The sequence below is a fragment of the Penaeus vannamei genome, chromosome 6 (assembly GCF_042767895.1).
Source record: "Penaeus vannamei isolate JL-2024 chromosome 6, ASM4276789v1, whole genome shotgun sequence".
NCBI lineage: Eukaryota > Metazoa > Arthropoda > Malacostraca > Decapoda > Penaeidae > Penaeus > Penaeus vannamei.
In genome coordinates this window covers 4,155,355-4,172,854 of record NC_091554.1, presented here as the reverse complement: position 1 = coordinate 4,172,854, position 17,500 = coordinate 4,155,355, and the positions used below count along the sequence as shown (strand labels likewise).

The 17,500-nt window shown below is 42.1% G+C and overlaps 2 protein-coding genes across 2 annotated transcripts in view; both read left to right on the top strand.

Annotated features, from left to right (window-relative positions):
- Positions 1–10,767, top strand: part of LOC113824451 (stem cell tumor) — a 470,266-nt gene extending 459,499 nt beyond the window's left edge. The window contains exons 4-8 of the mRNA XM_070122574.1: positions 3,349–3,461; positions 4,145–4,262; positions 8,933–9,075; positions 9,195–9,463; positions 9,596–10,767. Of these exons, the coding sequence (XP_069978675.1) occupies positions 3,349–3,461; positions 4,145–4,262; positions 8,933–9,075; positions 9,195–9,463; positions 9,596–9,864 (912 nt within the window). The 3' untranslated portion in view covers positions 9,865–10,767. The remainder of the gene's footprint in view (positions 1–3,348; positions 3,462–4,144; positions 4,263–8,932; positions 9,076–9,194; positions 9,464–9,595) is intronic.
- A 3,950-nt stretch (positions 10,768–14,717) lies between these two features.
- The window catches only part of LOC113824454 (thimet oligopeptidase), a 17,337-nt gene continuing 14,554 nt past the window's right edge, over positions 14,718–17,500 (top strand). Inside the window, exon 1 of the mRNA XM_027377195.2 lies at positions 14,718–14,932. Within this exon, the coding sequence (XP_027232996.1) occupies positions 14,792–14,932 (141 nt within the window). The 5' untranslated portion in view covers positions 14,718–14,791. The remainder of the gene's footprint in view (positions 14,933–17,500) is intronic.

Below are 17,500 nucleotides of genomic sequence, written 5' to 3'. Positions count from 1 at the left end.
ATTATTATTGTTATTATTATCATTATTATTATTGTTATTATTATCATTATTATTATCATTATCATTATTATTATCATTTATCATTATTATTATCATTTATCATTATTATTATCATTATCATTATCATTATCATTACCATTACCATTACCATTACCATTACCATTACCATTACCATTACCATTACCATTATCATTATCATTATCATTATCATTATCATTATCATTATCATTATCATTACCATTACCATTAATTATCATTATCATTATCATTATTATCATCATCATTATCATTATCATTATCATTATCATTATCATTACCATTATCATTACCATTATCATTATTACTATTGTTATTTTTTTGATGAATGTCGTTTCATGAATGAATTTTAACGTTAATGAATAGACAGTGATATTTATTCATGGATGTGAAAGACCTTCCCGTATGTGAAATGGGCGTGTTCGTTCGCGTCACAGAGGACCGGATGGGACGCTGTGGTGACGAAGCCATCAGCCAGCGAACGGGAAGTGCGTTTGAACTTGCGCTAATATTTATGATAACAATATATTTCGCCGTCATTCATGAACTTTTTTTTTTATTTAGTATCTGTATCTTTATTTTTTCGTGTTTTGATGTTTATCTTTATTGGTTAATGTGAGTGAAGTATGTAAGTTTGGTCGGAGTATATTTAGCAAAAGGTTTCGGAGTCGCTAAGTGTTCTCAACGATGAGAATATGTAAACCTTATTAGGAATTTACTACAAAAGACAAAGAGATGCTAATGTTCATTTAAGAGAGAGAGAGAGAGAGAGAGAGAGAGAGAGAGAGAGAGAGAGAGAGAGAGAGAGAGAGAGAGAGAGAGAGAGAGAGAGAGAGAGAGAGAGAGAGAGAGAGAGAGAGAGAGAGAGAGAGAGAGAGAGAGAGAGCGGGGACTCGAGCGGCCAGGAGCAGGAGCGAGAGAGCGCGCACCTCCCCTCTCGACGTCAGGGTGGTAACTGGGAGGGAGAGAGCGAGACAACCCTGGCTGGCTGTGACCTCGACTGACCACCCACGACACTGTTGCCACACACTGCCCTCATATTTCTGGTGTTGATGCCCTGTAAAGGTAGCATATTTTTAGGTACCGTTTCGTATTATCTCTTCCAATATACATAATAAGCGTTTTTAAGCAAAATATTCCCGAGGTCGATGGTATAAATTGCATATGATTTCGTGTAAAATTGCGATGCGCGTGAATTTGTTTACATTCAGAATATAAATTTCTCTTCGGGAGAGTTTCAATAACCGTATTTGTATTTGTTGAGTCGTCATTCGTACGGATACAAACGTTTTGGTCCCACCGGCAATACCCTCTTTGTGAAATACGTTTCTTAACTGAATATTATACGTATAAAAGTTATTCATAAACCAAAATCGCAAAAAATATATATGGTTAATATGCCTGAGATAACAAAAGAATATTTGGTTGCCTCCATTCCATATACTCACACTGGCCTTCACTCTTACACCACCAAACGCAAACTTATCACAATACCACTTTCTCCAAGTTCAAACACGCGCCTCGATCACTATCCTTCTCACCCTTCCTCTCTCCTTCCTCCTTCCTCCTTCGCCCTCCCTCCGTTCCTCCCCCCTCTCTCTCTTCCTCCCCGCTCCTCCCCCCGTCTCTCCTCGCACGTGTCATGTCGCTGTCGGCCATAATGACTACTCCGTCCTAGCCACTCTCAGATCAGTAGACTCACGGAGAGCGACGAGAGCACACACGCACGCTCTCGCTCCGTACACCCCTCACTCTAGTCCTTGGGTGCGCTTTACAAGACATCGTCGCTGTTGGATTATTATTATTCTTGTCTTTGATCTTCAGTGCTTGTGTGTCAGTGAATCTTACCAGTGTGTGGAGAGATTTTTATAAAGTGTTTTAGTGTGGAAAGTGTGAAAAGTTTATTGGTGAAATTTTACTTGGATTAGCCAAAGACATCGATACATCGCCAGTGAACAGTGTGTAAGTATATGTTTGTTGTGCCTTCTTAGGATATATATATTCTTTAATATATATGGGATAAGTATGTTACATATATACTATTACAGGGTTTATATATATATATATATATATATATATATATATATATATATATATATATATATATATCCCTGTACGTAAAGTAGTATATATATATCTCATATATTTCGAATTTTATATTTTTGTGGAATAGACGCATTCGTGTATACTTGTTACAGTCGCGAGTGAATTAGTGATCCAGTTCGTTCATAACGTAAGCACGTCTTGTCTCGTTCAGTGGTGCAGTGCATAGACCTTATTCGCACAGCACGTGTTGAAATCCTTGACACCCTTTTCTTTGTGTTTGCATCGACAATTCGAGATTAACTGAATGCTAGTTAGTGCAAAGTCCATATTAGATTAATAGAATAATAATAATTCTAATTATTAACCATACGACCGTATAGTCTGGCCATTACGAATACTATTAAGTTCATTATTCGTACTATTCGAAGTGTTTACTCAGTGAAATTTAGGAATATAAATAATTTTTATATTTACAAGTTCAATTCCATCTATAATAGTGTTGATAGCGTAATAGTAATAGCAATTACGGAAAAGTTATCCCGAGAGACGATGCTCGCAGCCACGGCTCGAAAATAGGCTCAGTTGGTGTTTGGTTGTGGTGGAGTGAAGACGTATTGCCCTTTCTTTCCTCTTGTTAAGTTTATCACAGTTTATTTTTTGTTGTCGTCTTTCGTTGTTATGTGGTTATGCCAGGAATGGACTTTGCACACGACTATCGACTCTATACCTAACTTGCGATAATAACTCCTTACGAATTTCGACTATGCGAACGAGTTAATTAGAAAAATACTGAAGCAAATATATCGATGGATTCACTAGGTAAGTCGATTTTGTGTTGTCTTATGTTATCAAACACGATTTCGCCCGTTTATCCAATTTTATCCCGTTACACTTGATAGAAAGAAGGTGTGATGTGATAATTTTACTTGGGGTTTCCATACTATTTTTAGCAATGGTGGAGACTAACACTTGCTGGCCTGGTGTTTGAACAGACTTACATTGGTATTTGAGTGTTTAAAAAAACTTTCTTGGAACCTTATTTCACTATTTGAGGAGTTAAATTGTTTGATATAATATCTGGCTCAGCGTTATTGCACTGGTAACTTCGACAGGTCTCAAACAAGATTGAACGACAGCTTATAATTTTCATGTATCCATGCCAGTAACAAGTTTGGTTCATGTACTAAAACAAGTAATGTACTTTCCTTTTTTTGTATATTTTGTGTATTGGCAAACGATCTAAATGTGTTAATTTCCTTGTTCCAGATGAGTGGGAAGAGAAGTCGCTCGTTCAAATGTGCTGTTCATCATCGCGACCGACAAGTCAGCTCTGAGAACGATTTTCATCTCCTATTACACGAACCCCCGATATTTAACAAGTAAGTTTTTCTTTGGATTCCAGTTTATTGGGATTTTTTTAGATCGTGTATGGGTTTGTATGTGTAGTAGGTGGTATAGATAGGCATATGATTTGTGTGGATGTGGGTGTTGTTAGGTTCGTGACTTCAGTAATTTGGGAAAAGGTGACATGCCATTCAGTAGCGCACAAATGCACGCAACCTAGGGTCTATCCAGGGCTACCAACCCCATTCGATCAATTTTCTCCTATTTTTAACATGGTAGGGGATTCATTTAAGGCTTCGTGTAGATTAAGGGGATGTAGGGTTGAATTTCGTATCTTCCGCGTTTGCAAAATAGCATGTTGTTGTCATCATAATCTATAGTTATATGCTTTTGACATTTTGCATTCCTGTTGGCACTCATGGTATGCCTGGCTCTGAGCTACCTTGTAAGGTTTGGCACCCTCTAGTCTCTGACTCACTTGAGGGATAGAAACATGTGCTATCGTGTGTTAGTGTTTGTTAGAAGAAAATTATGTATTATTGTATGTATCCGTTTTGTGTGTTACGTCACTGCGAGCGAAGGTTGCTAGCCAGTTTGAGATTATGTCGTCACTTCATACGGTAGGTCGCGTGAATGACATGGATTGACTGGCTATCGTGTTTCCTCCTGTGTTATTATTATTTTCTAATCCTAATGTGTTATCTCTCTTTTTTTCCAGAATGGTGCGTTTAATCGCCGACGAATTTCTGACGGAGGAGCGGGACAGGAAGTACTATGCAGATCACTACAAGTGCTGGCCTCCTCCGCTCTTCGTTATCGCTGTCACGCTCATACAGGTCAGTACCGATAAGTCTCCTAGTTGAATATATATTTATTTCCATGTTTTGTATGATATAGACGTATAGGATAGTTTTTTTTTTATTTATTTTCTTTTATCAAGTTTTTTTTTCACACTGTTGGTGTAATTTGTGAGGTCACTTTCATTCAGAGGTCAGGTCATTGGTGCTGGGTTTAGGGGTCAGTGTATAGTAGCATTTTATATTTTGGCAGCGTCGTTGGTAATTAATTTGCCGGAATAAAGTGCACCCATCGATTCCGTGATTTGCCTGTCTAGAATCAGCTGACCGTTGCTTAGTTACCGAATGTAAACAAACCCTCGCTTCATTACCAGCGGCTATTTATGTGATTAGCCCGATATTGATTCGTGCTTCCGTGTGTAGATTGCTCGATATGTATCTTTTTGCTTCATATCTAAATTCTCGCTAGCCCAGTCTGCTGTCGCTGTTACCTAAATATAGGTAGATTTCTCGGAAGGGGTATGAAAGGCCGCCGGCAGTAGCTATAGTGGGGGGTTTCATCCGGGCCACGATAGAAGGAGTCCAAATATTTACTCTTAAGGTGCAGTTCGTCAGTTTTGGTTCTTCTACCTACCTGTAGTGCGGGGCCAAACGCTTGCCAATATATATAGTTGTTCACCAAACTACGGTATGTGCGACGTCTTAAAAAAAAACATTCACGTTATATTACACCTTGTCAGACGCGTGTCATTATACTGCAGTATCAGATTCGGGAATACACTCGCGTCGAGGTATATTTGAGAGTTACAGAATATCGAGCGAAGCCCACCAAGTCTCCCGCGCCCCCTTCCCTCCCTCTCCCCCCTCCCCCGATCACCTGGTCCGCACGAGATGTCTCCGAAGGGCTTCACCCTCCTCCCTTCACCCCCTCCCTCCCTCCCTTCACCCTCGCGTTACCCTGTCATACTTCCTTCCTCTTTTTCATGCACAAACACACCCACGGCGCCGAGGGTGGGGATAATGGGGAGATAAGGGGAGGGAGGAGAAGGGGGTGGGGACGCAGACGAACACGCACTCTGAATGCATGGTGGCGCCGCGTGTTAATGGTTGAGCGATAAGTTGAGAATAATTTTTCCCGAATCGTCAGGAGACCTTTCCTCACCCCTGGGGCAGAGTCCGCTCCCGCTAGTGTCAGCGCCCCCGAGTTTCCGGTGTTGGTTCTCTCTCTCTCTCTCTCTCTCTCTGTCTCTCTCTTTCTAAGTTATCGGTCCTTTCCCCTCTCTCTCTCTCTACCTCTCACTCCTCTTTTCTCCCTTTACTCCTCCTTCGTATCATGCCACTGGGTATCACATAGGCCTCGGTCCTCCTCCCCCCCCCTCTCCCCCGTGGTCTCTCCATCCTAGACCCACCACATCCTTTCCCCCAAAACAAAATACAGTACACCCCCTCCTCCCTCCCCCTCCCTCCCCAACCCCCGTCCCGCTCTCCCTCATATCCGCTCAGCAAAGTTCCACATCCGCATCCTGGGTTCGTGGCATTTTGGTCCATACTTGTTTCTCTTCGTATTTTCGTATTTTTCGTTTTCTTTCCCCAACAAAATTCTCGCCCCTTTTTAGCGAGAATGCTTGTTCCCTCTCTCTCTCTCTCTCTCTCTCTCTCTCTCTCTCTCTCTCTCTCTCTCTCTCTCTCTCTCTCTCTCTCTCTCTCTCTCTCTCTCTCTCTCTCTCTCTCCCTCCTTATCCCCTACCCCTTTAAATATTATTTCAATTAAGCCAAATATATACCTAGCTTAGCTCGTAGCCCCATATAATCCAGCGATGGTTTATCCAGCATGATCCCTCCCCATCTTATCCTAGCTGCGGTTAATCCAACATACCAAAGTCTCACACCCGGTGGTACGTACGTGTGTCTATGCGTCAGGTGGTACGCGGGGCGGGAGGGGGTGGAGAGGGGGGGAGAGGGGAGGGATCTGTGCGTCTACACCCAGCTGTCGTTTCCCCCCCCCCCCTCCCCTTGCCTTCCCACACACCCCGCCCGTCACACCCCCACACCCCCTCCTCCCCTGTGCTCTTTCTCGTGATTCCCCCCGGTGTTGAGTTTGCACTTAATCGCCCCTTTGTTGAATCTAGTTTTGCGCGTGCATGGGGTGGGGGGGGAGGGGGTGTACATTCAGCTTAGGGTGTGTGTGTACGTGTATAAATGAAGGAATTGTCTTGTGTATGTAGTTAGTGTGTGTGTGCGTGCGTGTCTGCGTGCGTGTGCGTGTGTGTGCGTGCGTGTGCATGTGTGTCTGCGTGCGTGTGCGTGTGTGCGTGCGTCTGGCCGTCACCTGGGTGGGAGAGGCACGCGACCTCCTCAGCCTTACGCTCCCCCGAGTTGTCCCGCTGGAGGCAAAACATGACAATTTTTTTTTTTTTCCTTCCGTTTTGTTTTTTTATTTCTAGTAGGTCTTCGCTTCTCCTGTCCTTCGATTAATGTTAATGTTGGCTATCTTTTTTTTTTCTTTTTTTTTTTTTTTTTTTGTATGACGAGAATCCAATCTTATTTTGTGACCCCACGCGACCCCCCGCCCCCCCCACTCTTCGTTCTAGACCGTCAGATGGCAAGCGCTTAGGGTATCCCAGACATCTTCGAGACACGCTCCTCTTTCCCCTTCCTCCTCCTCCCTCCTCCCTCCTCCCTCCTCCTTCTCCTTCTTTCCTTTTCTCCTCCTCTCTTCTTTTTCCTTCCTCTTCCTTCTCCTCCTCCTCTCCTCTTCCTTCTCCTCCTTTTTCTTCCTCATCCTCCTTCTCCTCCTCTTCTCTTGGACTTCCATTCAGATCCGTTCGTAGTAAATAATGATTTATCAAAAAAAATGTTGCTCTAAATTCCGTTACCTTAGTTTTGACTCTCGTTCCGTGGCCGAGTCACGTGTTGACCACCACTAAACAGGTGTGTGTGTGTGTGTGTGTCTGTTTGTACGTGTAACCACTAGCCTACAAACCTCGCGATCCCCCCCCCCCCACCCCCCTGTCTCGCTACCCCCCTCCCCCCGCTCTCGTTTGATCATTCAAGTCTCAAAGCTGATAAGTCACATTCACTCGCCTGGCCACTTAAGCAACTATAGCCATAAAGTTTCGGGAGAAATGTGTTGTGTATGAGCTCGCGTTCGGAAGTGAGCTCGGCGCGGGCAAGTGTAGTAAGTGGGCTGTGATGGGTGTGGTACCAGCCTGCGCGCCGCTCTCAGCTGACCACCGAAGCAGCCTGTTCCACTTCGTTCGACTCGTTCGCTCGTCCCCTTGCGTGTATTTATAGTGATCTTCGGGGCCGTTCTCGTTCACGTTCTTGCAATTGCAGTCCTCTATCGAACAGGGTTTGGCTTTTTTTTTTTTTTTAACTCTCGGACGATCTACCTGTCAGCGAGAATGGTTCGTGTCACGGCCACGGAGCTAATTTTAACTCCGCGAAAACTTTTTTGTTTTTCTCTCTCTCCCTCTTTCATTCCCGCCTTTCTTTTCAAATCCCCCCTCCCGTTCTCTCTCGTTCGCTCGGCGCCCCTTAGCGATCCTCCCTTTAAGGTAACTCCCGAGTGGCGATAAGGGTCTAGTTATCTCTCGCAGTGACAGTCGAGACTTGCGAAATGTCTACGTCCCGCCTTTACGACCGTGCCAAACAAAATGTCAACCGGCGGCGGGCGGGGGTGGGCGTGTTTGTGTCTCGTTCCACTTCTCTTCGTTCACTGTTGTTCAGGTGTGGGAGAATGTCAGGTAGCGTTCTATAGATGGAAGATCCGCGTGCTGGTCCATAATGGCATTAAAAAGGGGGGTTATAGCCTTCCGTCGCGGCGCCGCGTTCCGTCGGTTGCGTCACCTCGCCGTCACAGCGTGTAATAGATCATGTTTCGGCGAGCGGCGAGGACATCGCCGGGAGGTCGGGCAGAGGAGAAGGGGGGGGGGGATCTGGCACCTACGCGATGGTGTCTGGGCACCCGGGCTCCCACACGCTCGACAAAAAGCCAGTCCGCCGTCGCACTTGTCGGATTTTATCGAGGTATTCCGCGTCCCAGCAGACTTGGCCACTCAACAAAGTTCAGGCAGCGACCGCAAGCTTGTGGCTAGACTACCGCGTGGGGTGATGGTGGCAGCAGCGGCGGCGGCGGCGACGGCGCCAGCCACTTGGTGCCAGCTGTACCCGCCTCCCATTGCAACCCGCCGGTGGCACTTCCGCCCATGTTTTGTGTAATTTGTCCCGTGTAGGGGAGGGTGGGCGGGGGGGCGAGGGGGCTTCGGCCAGGGCGAGGCCGGGCTGGTCAGGTGAAGGGAGCAGCCCCGCGGTGTCCCCTTTTGGGCCTTCAAGCCGCCATCAGGAACTGCATTCGCGTTTATTTCTGGCAGTGACACGTGTTTTGTAGCGTAGCGCCGATAAAATATGACCCAGCAACATTAACACGTTACCGTTCCCTCTGGCGGAAGCCGCGCTCCTCCTGACCTGTATTTATACCTCGAAGACACTTCACAAAGACGTAGATAAAATAGCACTTAATTGTAGAGCTAGTGGCGTGGCGCCTGCTTTGGCAAGGGCTAGTCCTCTTGCATGACATCAGCTGGTGGACTGGCGCCATCGGGGGTCACACAACTATGTCACGAATTCTTTGCTTTTTTTGCACTAGGCTTTAGGCATTCCAAGTGATGTGATATGATGGACTAACCTGTTCTCTTCTTCTCCAACAGCTGGGCGTGTTCGCGTACTACACAGTCATCACGGGAGAGATGAACGTGGCCGGCCCCGTGCCCATCGACTCGCCCTTCATCTACAGACCCGATAAGCGCCATCACGTTTGGCGGTTCTTCTTCTACGCCTTCCTGCATGCTGGGTGAGTTGATGTCCCTCTGCGTCTGTGCGGAAGTCTGAACAATAGCGCCTGCTTTCGATTCCTCGCTCTAAAATCCGCCGAGCATCCAACTAACGCTGTTTTTTCCTTTCCTTTGACAGATGGGTTCACTTAGCATTCAACCTTCTGGTCCAGCTGTTGGTCGGGTTGCCGCTGGAGATGGTGCACGGGTCGGCGCGCATCGGCACGGTGTACCTGGCCGGCGTGCTTGCGGGCTCCCTCGGCACGTCGGTGTTCGACGCCGACGTGTACCTGGTGGGCGCCTCGGGAGGTGTGTACGCCCTCCTGGCGGCGCACCTCGCCAACGTGCTCATCAACTACAACAACATGCAGTTCGGCATCCTCCGGCTCATCGGCGTTTTCTTTGTCGGTAAGTGTCGCTGCGACTCGCCCTTCGACCTGACCGTTATTCTGAAGATATCTCACTGTTTATTGACTTCGAAAACTATTGTATTAAAGTCTTGTGACCTGTTTCCTAACGTCCGTTTCCTTCGCTCCACAGCAAGCGCCGATGTTGGTTTCGCCATCTACGACCGGTACGCGCACGAGACGGTGGGTCTGCCGGTGTCGTACGTGGCGCATCTTACCGGGGCGTTAGCGGGACTCACACTCGGACTAGTCGTACTCAAGAACTTCGAGCAGCGCCTCCACGAGCAGCTCCTGTGGTGGGTGGCCCTCGGGGTGTACGCGGCGTGCACGATGTTCGCCATCCTCTTCAACTTCTTCCACCCGTACCCGTACATCGGCGTGGCGCAGGGCCTGCTGCTGTAGGCGGCGACGGCGAGGGGGAGGTCGAGTGTCTGGCCGCCGAAGGCCAAGGTTGTTCCGAGTGTGCTGGGTTGGCTGCTCCGCCTCCAAAAACCTCTGCTGTGTTGCTGCGGGGTCTCCGCCGTGAGACCTCAAGTATATATAGGTCTTGAGGAGCTGAGGTTGTTACGCGAGAGAGGTTGGGCGCCAACCCCCGCTACCCGTCTATGGTGCTGTGAATCAAGCCAAAGGTTCTTCGCTCATACTGGTGAAACTGAACTAGAATACCAAAGGTACTGAGCCTACCTTATACTCAGAGAGAAAGAGATTGTTATTTATTAGTGTCATAATATAGATCAGCTTGTATAGTTTTACGATATATTCCATGCTTGTTTATAACTAGTCAAACAAACATTTCCAAAGGCGGATTCTTCTCTACCTCTCTTTCCTATTATGACTAGCCGGAGCTAGTCGCCAACCACTGCTAGTCTCAAGTCATACTTATAAAAGCCTAGCCTCCCAGTGGTGTTCTTGCCTGTGTTTATTCATTTTTTTCAACTGTTCCATTGTTCTTGTAAATATTCTCCTTAGAACACGGGGAGGGACATTGCTGACAGGCTGGAAAAAACGTTTGCTTTTTTGCATTCATAGTCCATTCCTTATATTGTTTGAAACTTAAATATTTATAGGCTTTGTGAAGGAATTTTTTTCCTTAACTGTTTATTTGGTTTCTAGTCTATTTTTTCATGAAGTCTTGAAAATGTTAAAGTTTACATATTGTTTCCTATTTCAGTCAGTTTCCTTCAATTTACTGTCCTAAATGTATAGATTACATAGATGTATGATGTATATTTTTACGTTTTGTATGTTTCTACATGTCCAAATATTGTGTAAGAGAATGTTATTTATATCATTAAATTCTTTTTACAAAACTTAAACCTGTTGTATAATTGGAACCAAACCTCATTAAGAAAGAGACCGACGCAAAGGTTGGCCCAATTAAGCACCACAGATTAATATGATCTGATTAAGAAGCAGAGATTGGTAATCATTATAAATGCAATTATGAGTACCATGCACAGTCGTTCTGGTATGATAATTGCATGGCCACATTCCTGTTTGATATATTACTTGCAGTATATTGCTGCATTAACCTTGCAAATGTTGCACCTCATATCACACTAAAGAAGCATTATATTTTAAGTACTATAATTGGCTGAGAACGAACGAACGAGCAAGGACACGTGCGTTATATAAGTGAACATGTACTACGGCAAGAAGCTAATCGAACGCAGCTGCTACAGAATCCAAGCACAAAGGAATCCTACACAACTGTACAAATGCCATACACCCGTGACATTCTCATCATCGCCATACCCTCGCATTCAGAGAGGTGTAACACTTGATACAAGATATAAGGGGCTTTTTTTCCTTGTTGTTCTGTAGCGTTTGTTGATGGCAAGAGCATGCAGGCGGTTGGCACCCAAGCAGGCCAAAGCTCTTGGCTAAACTCAGCGCAATCGTCTGCTGGTGAAACGGCCTTCACGGAAAGCTCTCATAAACTGTATGTGCATGTACTATTTCTTGGCTTTTTTTGTGTCTAAAATGTACCACGAGCCCTTGAGATCGTAAGATTGTTTAGTCAGAAAACACAAAAATGCGAATAGGTCGTAAGTAATAAGAAACTCGTGTGTTATCAGTGGATTCTCTACTTTATATAGCTAGAAGTGCAATGGATATTTTTGAAGATCTGGGCAGATATAAAAAAAACTGTTTATGACACAATTCGCAAAAATAATAAACAAACTTTTAATAGAAGTCGAACAGTGTTTGACTGTAAAACACTTTAGAATCACAGCCAAGAAAATATAGATCAGCACTGACCTGGCACTGTTTACTAAGCAACGTTAGAATGTCAATGATACGAGGTACAAATATGGCAATCGACGCGCAAAACTCTACGGGAGATAAACGCCAAGCTTCACGCGCCACCATTTACCGCGAGGGATGGAGTTACAAAGCAAATACGGAATAAATATTGGCGTTAATAAAACTGTTGATACTGGAGATATGACGCAACGAATCATGGAATTACTAAACAAAGCTAAAAGATATATAGATGATCTAGTATGAATTAGATGCTCACGGAAAAAAATAAATGTTTGTTAACTATACCAGACAAATCATTTTTACACTAAGGGGGGCATTACAGTGCTATTCATGCTGGAACGGATAATTATGATAGCTAATATGATCATAACTAATAAAGATATGAATAGAAATGTAAGAACAACAATAGCAACGATTGCCGTTACTAAAATACTGGTTGCTTCATTAGGTAAATCATAAGTACAATGACTTAGAAGCACTAATAAGTAATATCATCATTAGTTTGGTAGTAACAATTACATTCGTTGTTCTAGATGTTATTTATAATGATATGATTATAAACATGATTACAATCACCACAACACAAGACAAACCACCAATTCTATAAGAAAAAAATATATATATGATCTTAAACTGACATTGAAACTAGTGAGAAAAAAAACGGAAAAGAATATCCACATTATCTCATGGAAAGGATAAACTACATTATACATTTTTCACACTTTTTCTTAAAATCGTGAAAAAACAGAAACTTAGAAAAAAATGGAGCTAGCCCCTTTTATAGATATATTCCACAAAACAGAATACTATACTCAAATAAAACATATGATATCTGGTTTCTATTATATAGATAAAACATATGATATCTGGTTTCTATTATATTTCTATTTCTATTATATGTTTTATCTTCATCTGAACAGCAATGATGATGAACATACCCGTATAGCTAGCACAATCTTGGGTATGTGATGTTATGAAATATTTCATAAATTGGTTGCAGGGGTGAAGTGGTATAAATAAGGTAGATAATGATTTGAGCTTAAATGTCCTGAAGAAGATAGTTATTTCGATCGGGATAAATTATTATGGTGAGGATGACAATTCAGTTGATGGCCTTCACTCTCTCTCTCTCTCTCTCTCTCTCTCTCTCTCTCTCTCTCTCTCTCTCTCTCTCTCTCTCTCTCTCTCTCTCTCTCTCTCTCTCTCTCTCCCTCTCCCTCCTCTTTCTCTTTCTCTCTCTCTCCCTCCTCTTTCTCTTTCTATCCCCCAGTCTCTCCCTAATTTTTTTTTTCTTTAACCACTTGCTTATCTGACTTCTATCATATATAATCTAATCTCAATGCTCTCGTAACTGCTTCTTTGAAAAAATAATCCATACGCACCATCAATATTATATATGTACACGTACAACTTTAATATTAACCTGAATGAAAAAAAATGGTCTAGATATTAAGTGGCGTATTCATTTCTATTCTTATACCTTGTCATCGCTGATAACACTTATCTTCACCGCGAAATTGCAAAAAAATGTTTTCCATCCACGTGGCTAGTGGTATACTGATTGCCTCAAAAGATTCGTTCATTATGTTGTTTTGTTGGTTTAAACTTTCATCTATATTATAAACATCGATATGTTCATGTTTATGCACTCTCACACACTAGTAAAGAACATTTCGGTGTTTTTTTTTTTTTTATTATAGATGAAAGTTTGAACTAACGAATCATTTGGTAAACGAAATTTAAGCCAATTGTAACCAACTAAACACTTAATAAACGCATTTTCGGTCAGTTGGTCATAGTATAGTCTGAAAAAACACCTTTGAACGCGCTTGGTTTTAAATATCTGGATGCAAGTATGACAAAACAACAGTCGATTTTTTTCTTATTGAAAGACACAACAAAACACGCCATATTAGCTATTTATGTCTTATCTGTCTCATTTTCACGTTAGTTTTTCTTGCTCGTCTTATCGAGTTTTTTAATGCGAATTTTTTATTCTCTCTCTCTCTCTCTCTCTCTCTCTCTCTCTCTCTCTCTCTCTCTCTCTCTCTCTCTCTCTCTCTCTCTCTCTCTCTCTCATTCTCTCTCTCTCTCTCTCTCTCTCTCTCTCTCTCTCTTCCTCTCCCCCCCATCTCTCTCTCTCTCTCACTCTCTCTCTCTCTCTCTCTCTCTCTCTCTCTCTCTCTCTCTCTCTCTCTCTCTCTCTCTCTCTCTCTCTCTCTCTCTCTCAGTCATAAAGTTATTAGATAACAATTTCTCTCTGTCTCTCTCTCTCTCTCTCTCTCTCTCTCTCTCTCTCTCTCTCTCTCTCTCTCTCTCTCTCTCTCTCTCTCTCTCTCTCTCTCTCTCTCTCTCTTTTTCCCTAGCATTTGTAAAATACTAAGAATGTGCAGTGATATCAGCTATTGCATAAAATTTCATATATTATGCACTGCAAAAACGGACTCTTGAACAAGTTAGTGAAATAAAGAAAAACAATGATTTGAGATTAATCGATCAGAATATTTGTCATCGCAATCGTAGCAAAAAGAACTTGTAAGATTATAAAATGAATATGGTACTGGAAACATGAGTTTGAATAACTTTATGAATGAAGTCATTCATGGTGATTCAGCTATTATCAATATCCTCCTATTATTTAATAACAAATAAACATTCTAAACATGCTTTAGATTGTTTAAGAATTTTACTCTTCCAAGTAACCATTAAAGTATAGCAACAATTCTTAATTCGCACGTATAAGAATATAGCGCGTGTGATGACAAGCACTCTCTTGCGCATCTCTCAAGTCACTTGTCTTTGTAGTAATAATGTATCCGTATCTTTTGATTCTTAATCGACGTCGCCTTGCAAACTGTATCCTCTACATCCTGCAAGTCTAGATACATGTCTAAAATTATGTTGATAGATTATTGACATAAAAAAAAGAATATCTAAGTGTGCAAAACCTCATACGAGTAAAAATAAAAGGACAATTTAGAGTCGAAGCCACCGCGATCGCAACCGAACGCGGCGAGTTTCTGTTTCCCTTGCCAGCGTCTGCTTCAGCAACACCTCTTTGATGACTGTCGTTTTATTCAGTGCCTTTAGTCGAATATCTGTCTTCTCGGGGACGATCAGACGGTGTACATCTGTTCTACCGAAGACCAGACAATTTTCCTTCACTAGAACACCTTTGACAGTTTTTAGAAGACAGATATCAGTAAGTCAATTTTTTTTTTTACTGCTTCGGCTTACGGTATTCAATATGATACCGATTTTTTAATCATGTTTATTTAGTTTTGTTGTATTTGAAAAGGTAGATGGGTTTCAAGAAGAGGATTACAGGACATGGTGTCAAAATGTTGCTCAAAATTTAATTAGTTCGCTGAAATGAATGTAGGGAGTCCTGCCGTATGTGTAGGAGTGACATAGGCCTAAAGTAGAAATATTGCTAATGTTGTTCTCTTACATTGTTCCGTGCAGTGTTCTAGAGGCCGTGGTATAATCATATTAGCATTTTCTTTTATGGTCATATTACTGCGCGAGATAAACGGTAGATGGAATCAGTTGATTTATGATTTCTTAGACATTTCTTTGGTGACATATCCATTGACATACCCATCGACAGTTTAATAGGGCTGTATAAAAGCTGCAGATTCTGTATTTTGCAATAGGGTGCTCTGCCCACCAACATCCTCTGGCTATCATTATCTTCACCTCAGCTGGAGAAGAGAGCTGGGTAATTTTTCAGAGTATTGGCTCGTAATGGATGATTTTGGTATCAATGAATTTCTCTCACTCTCTAGATTACAAATATATTGAAATTATTGTGCAGAAACACCCCCATTAGGAATAGTCTTGGCCCAAATACCAGGGGGGGTACTAACAGTATCAGGGAAATTGTCAGGTAAAATAAGAAAGACGTACAGAGAATCGATCCCTATATTGTCTAATGCAGGGAGCACAGCCCAATACACCCTTTGCATTCCAGCCACCGCAGTGAAACACTGAGAATCCTCCACTTATTCATGGCAGGAGAGAGAGTATAACCGGCGTACCAAGTCTGTCTGACACTCTCTCTTGCTGTGAATAATGTGAATATGGTGGTTTAGAGGGTTTCCACGCAGTAGATTCTATATATTTGGATACCAGAAATTGAGAGGGATACTGAAATTATAGCAATCTGTTACGAGCCACTTATCTGAAAAACTACCTAGAGCTGAAACTCAGGAGCACTGAGTAAACTCAGGGAGTGAGTGGGGATTTCCTAGACCAATATTTGTGGGATTACTGTTCACGTCTGCAGATTATTTCTTGTACTATCGACTGCAACTTTTTTCCTATAGAAAGATATCATCTTTAATAATATGTCCTTGCTTAATGTGTCCATCCAGTAAAGATAAACCTATTCAGTATAGCTCCATGATACTGATATTAATAATTTTGGTATCAGATACCTTATGATATATATGGGTCAGACAATGCAGTTTGTGTCTATAAGGTTGTCTCTACAGGCAGCTGTAGCTTGATCATGAAAAATTCTGTAGTCCCAAAACAGCCCTGAAACCTGTGTGCCTGCTGGTGTTCTGTCAAAGGACAACAATCTGTTTCTACAGAAAAGGAACCAATCCAATATACTCAGTGCTGTCCAAGTTTTATTGATATTGGTGGTTATTGTGAACTAAAACTACAGTGAATTGCATTCGATACCAAAATGTTTTACATCAGTGAAACAAGGCTTTCTTGATTAAATACTTGATAGTATTTCACTTGTTCTCAAGACCATTACATTAGTTTTTCTCTATTCAGGCAAAGTTTTGCTCTTAATGAGTGTCTAGTTTTTATTTGTTTATTTATTTCATTTTCAATTTGCAAGAACTGTTTCTTAAAAGAGAGAATTGTACCTGCAAAATTCGTTCATCTGATAACTTAGTTTGCCCAGTACAATGTATATGGCCATTGCTTTTTTTCTTTCTTTTTCTTTTTTTGATTGCTATTTTTATTATATTATAATTATAATAGTGTTATTGACATTACTAATAGCAATATAAGATGCAAGGAAATATTTTAAAAAATCAAGGAAAAGGGTAAACAGGTGAGACAGGTAATACTTTCAATTGGCTCATTGGTGTCTTAGTGCTTTTAGAGCCATCTATGTGTAAGAACAATTCATAGATTAAACTCAGTGGGCATAGTATGTATGTATACACCATCCCCAGCGGCTGCATGTTAAACTAGATGAAATAAAGATATGGTACATTGGTTAGGTGGCAAGGCTAATTAAAGCTCTTTTTTTTTTTATTATTATCATTCCATGTTTTATTCAGAATGCTGAGTGGCTGGGTAGCTACAGGTTACACACAACAGTGTGTGAGGGGAAAAAAGGAAATATGGGATAAAATGTCCACAGAATAAAATGAAGCTATGAAAATGGAACAAAGAAATTGGATATAATCAAACTTGGCATACACAAGGGTTTAATTTTATCCATGAATTATTAATTTATTTTTGAAAATCTGTAATAATTTATTACATTTTCAAAAACTGTCATTAATCAGCATAGTTAGGAAATGGTAATTTTATATGAGAAAATTTTTACTTTCCCTTTCTTCCCTCTATAGATTCATGTCAGCAGAGGACTTAGTCTGGTGTTTCCTATCTGAAGTATTATCTTGGACAAGGATATGAATTTATGAGATTTGGGGATGGGGGGGAGGGTAAAGAAAAGGATGCCACAGAAATAACTAGGAGTTTAGGGTGCTATCACTGAGAAAAGTTTAGGACTAGC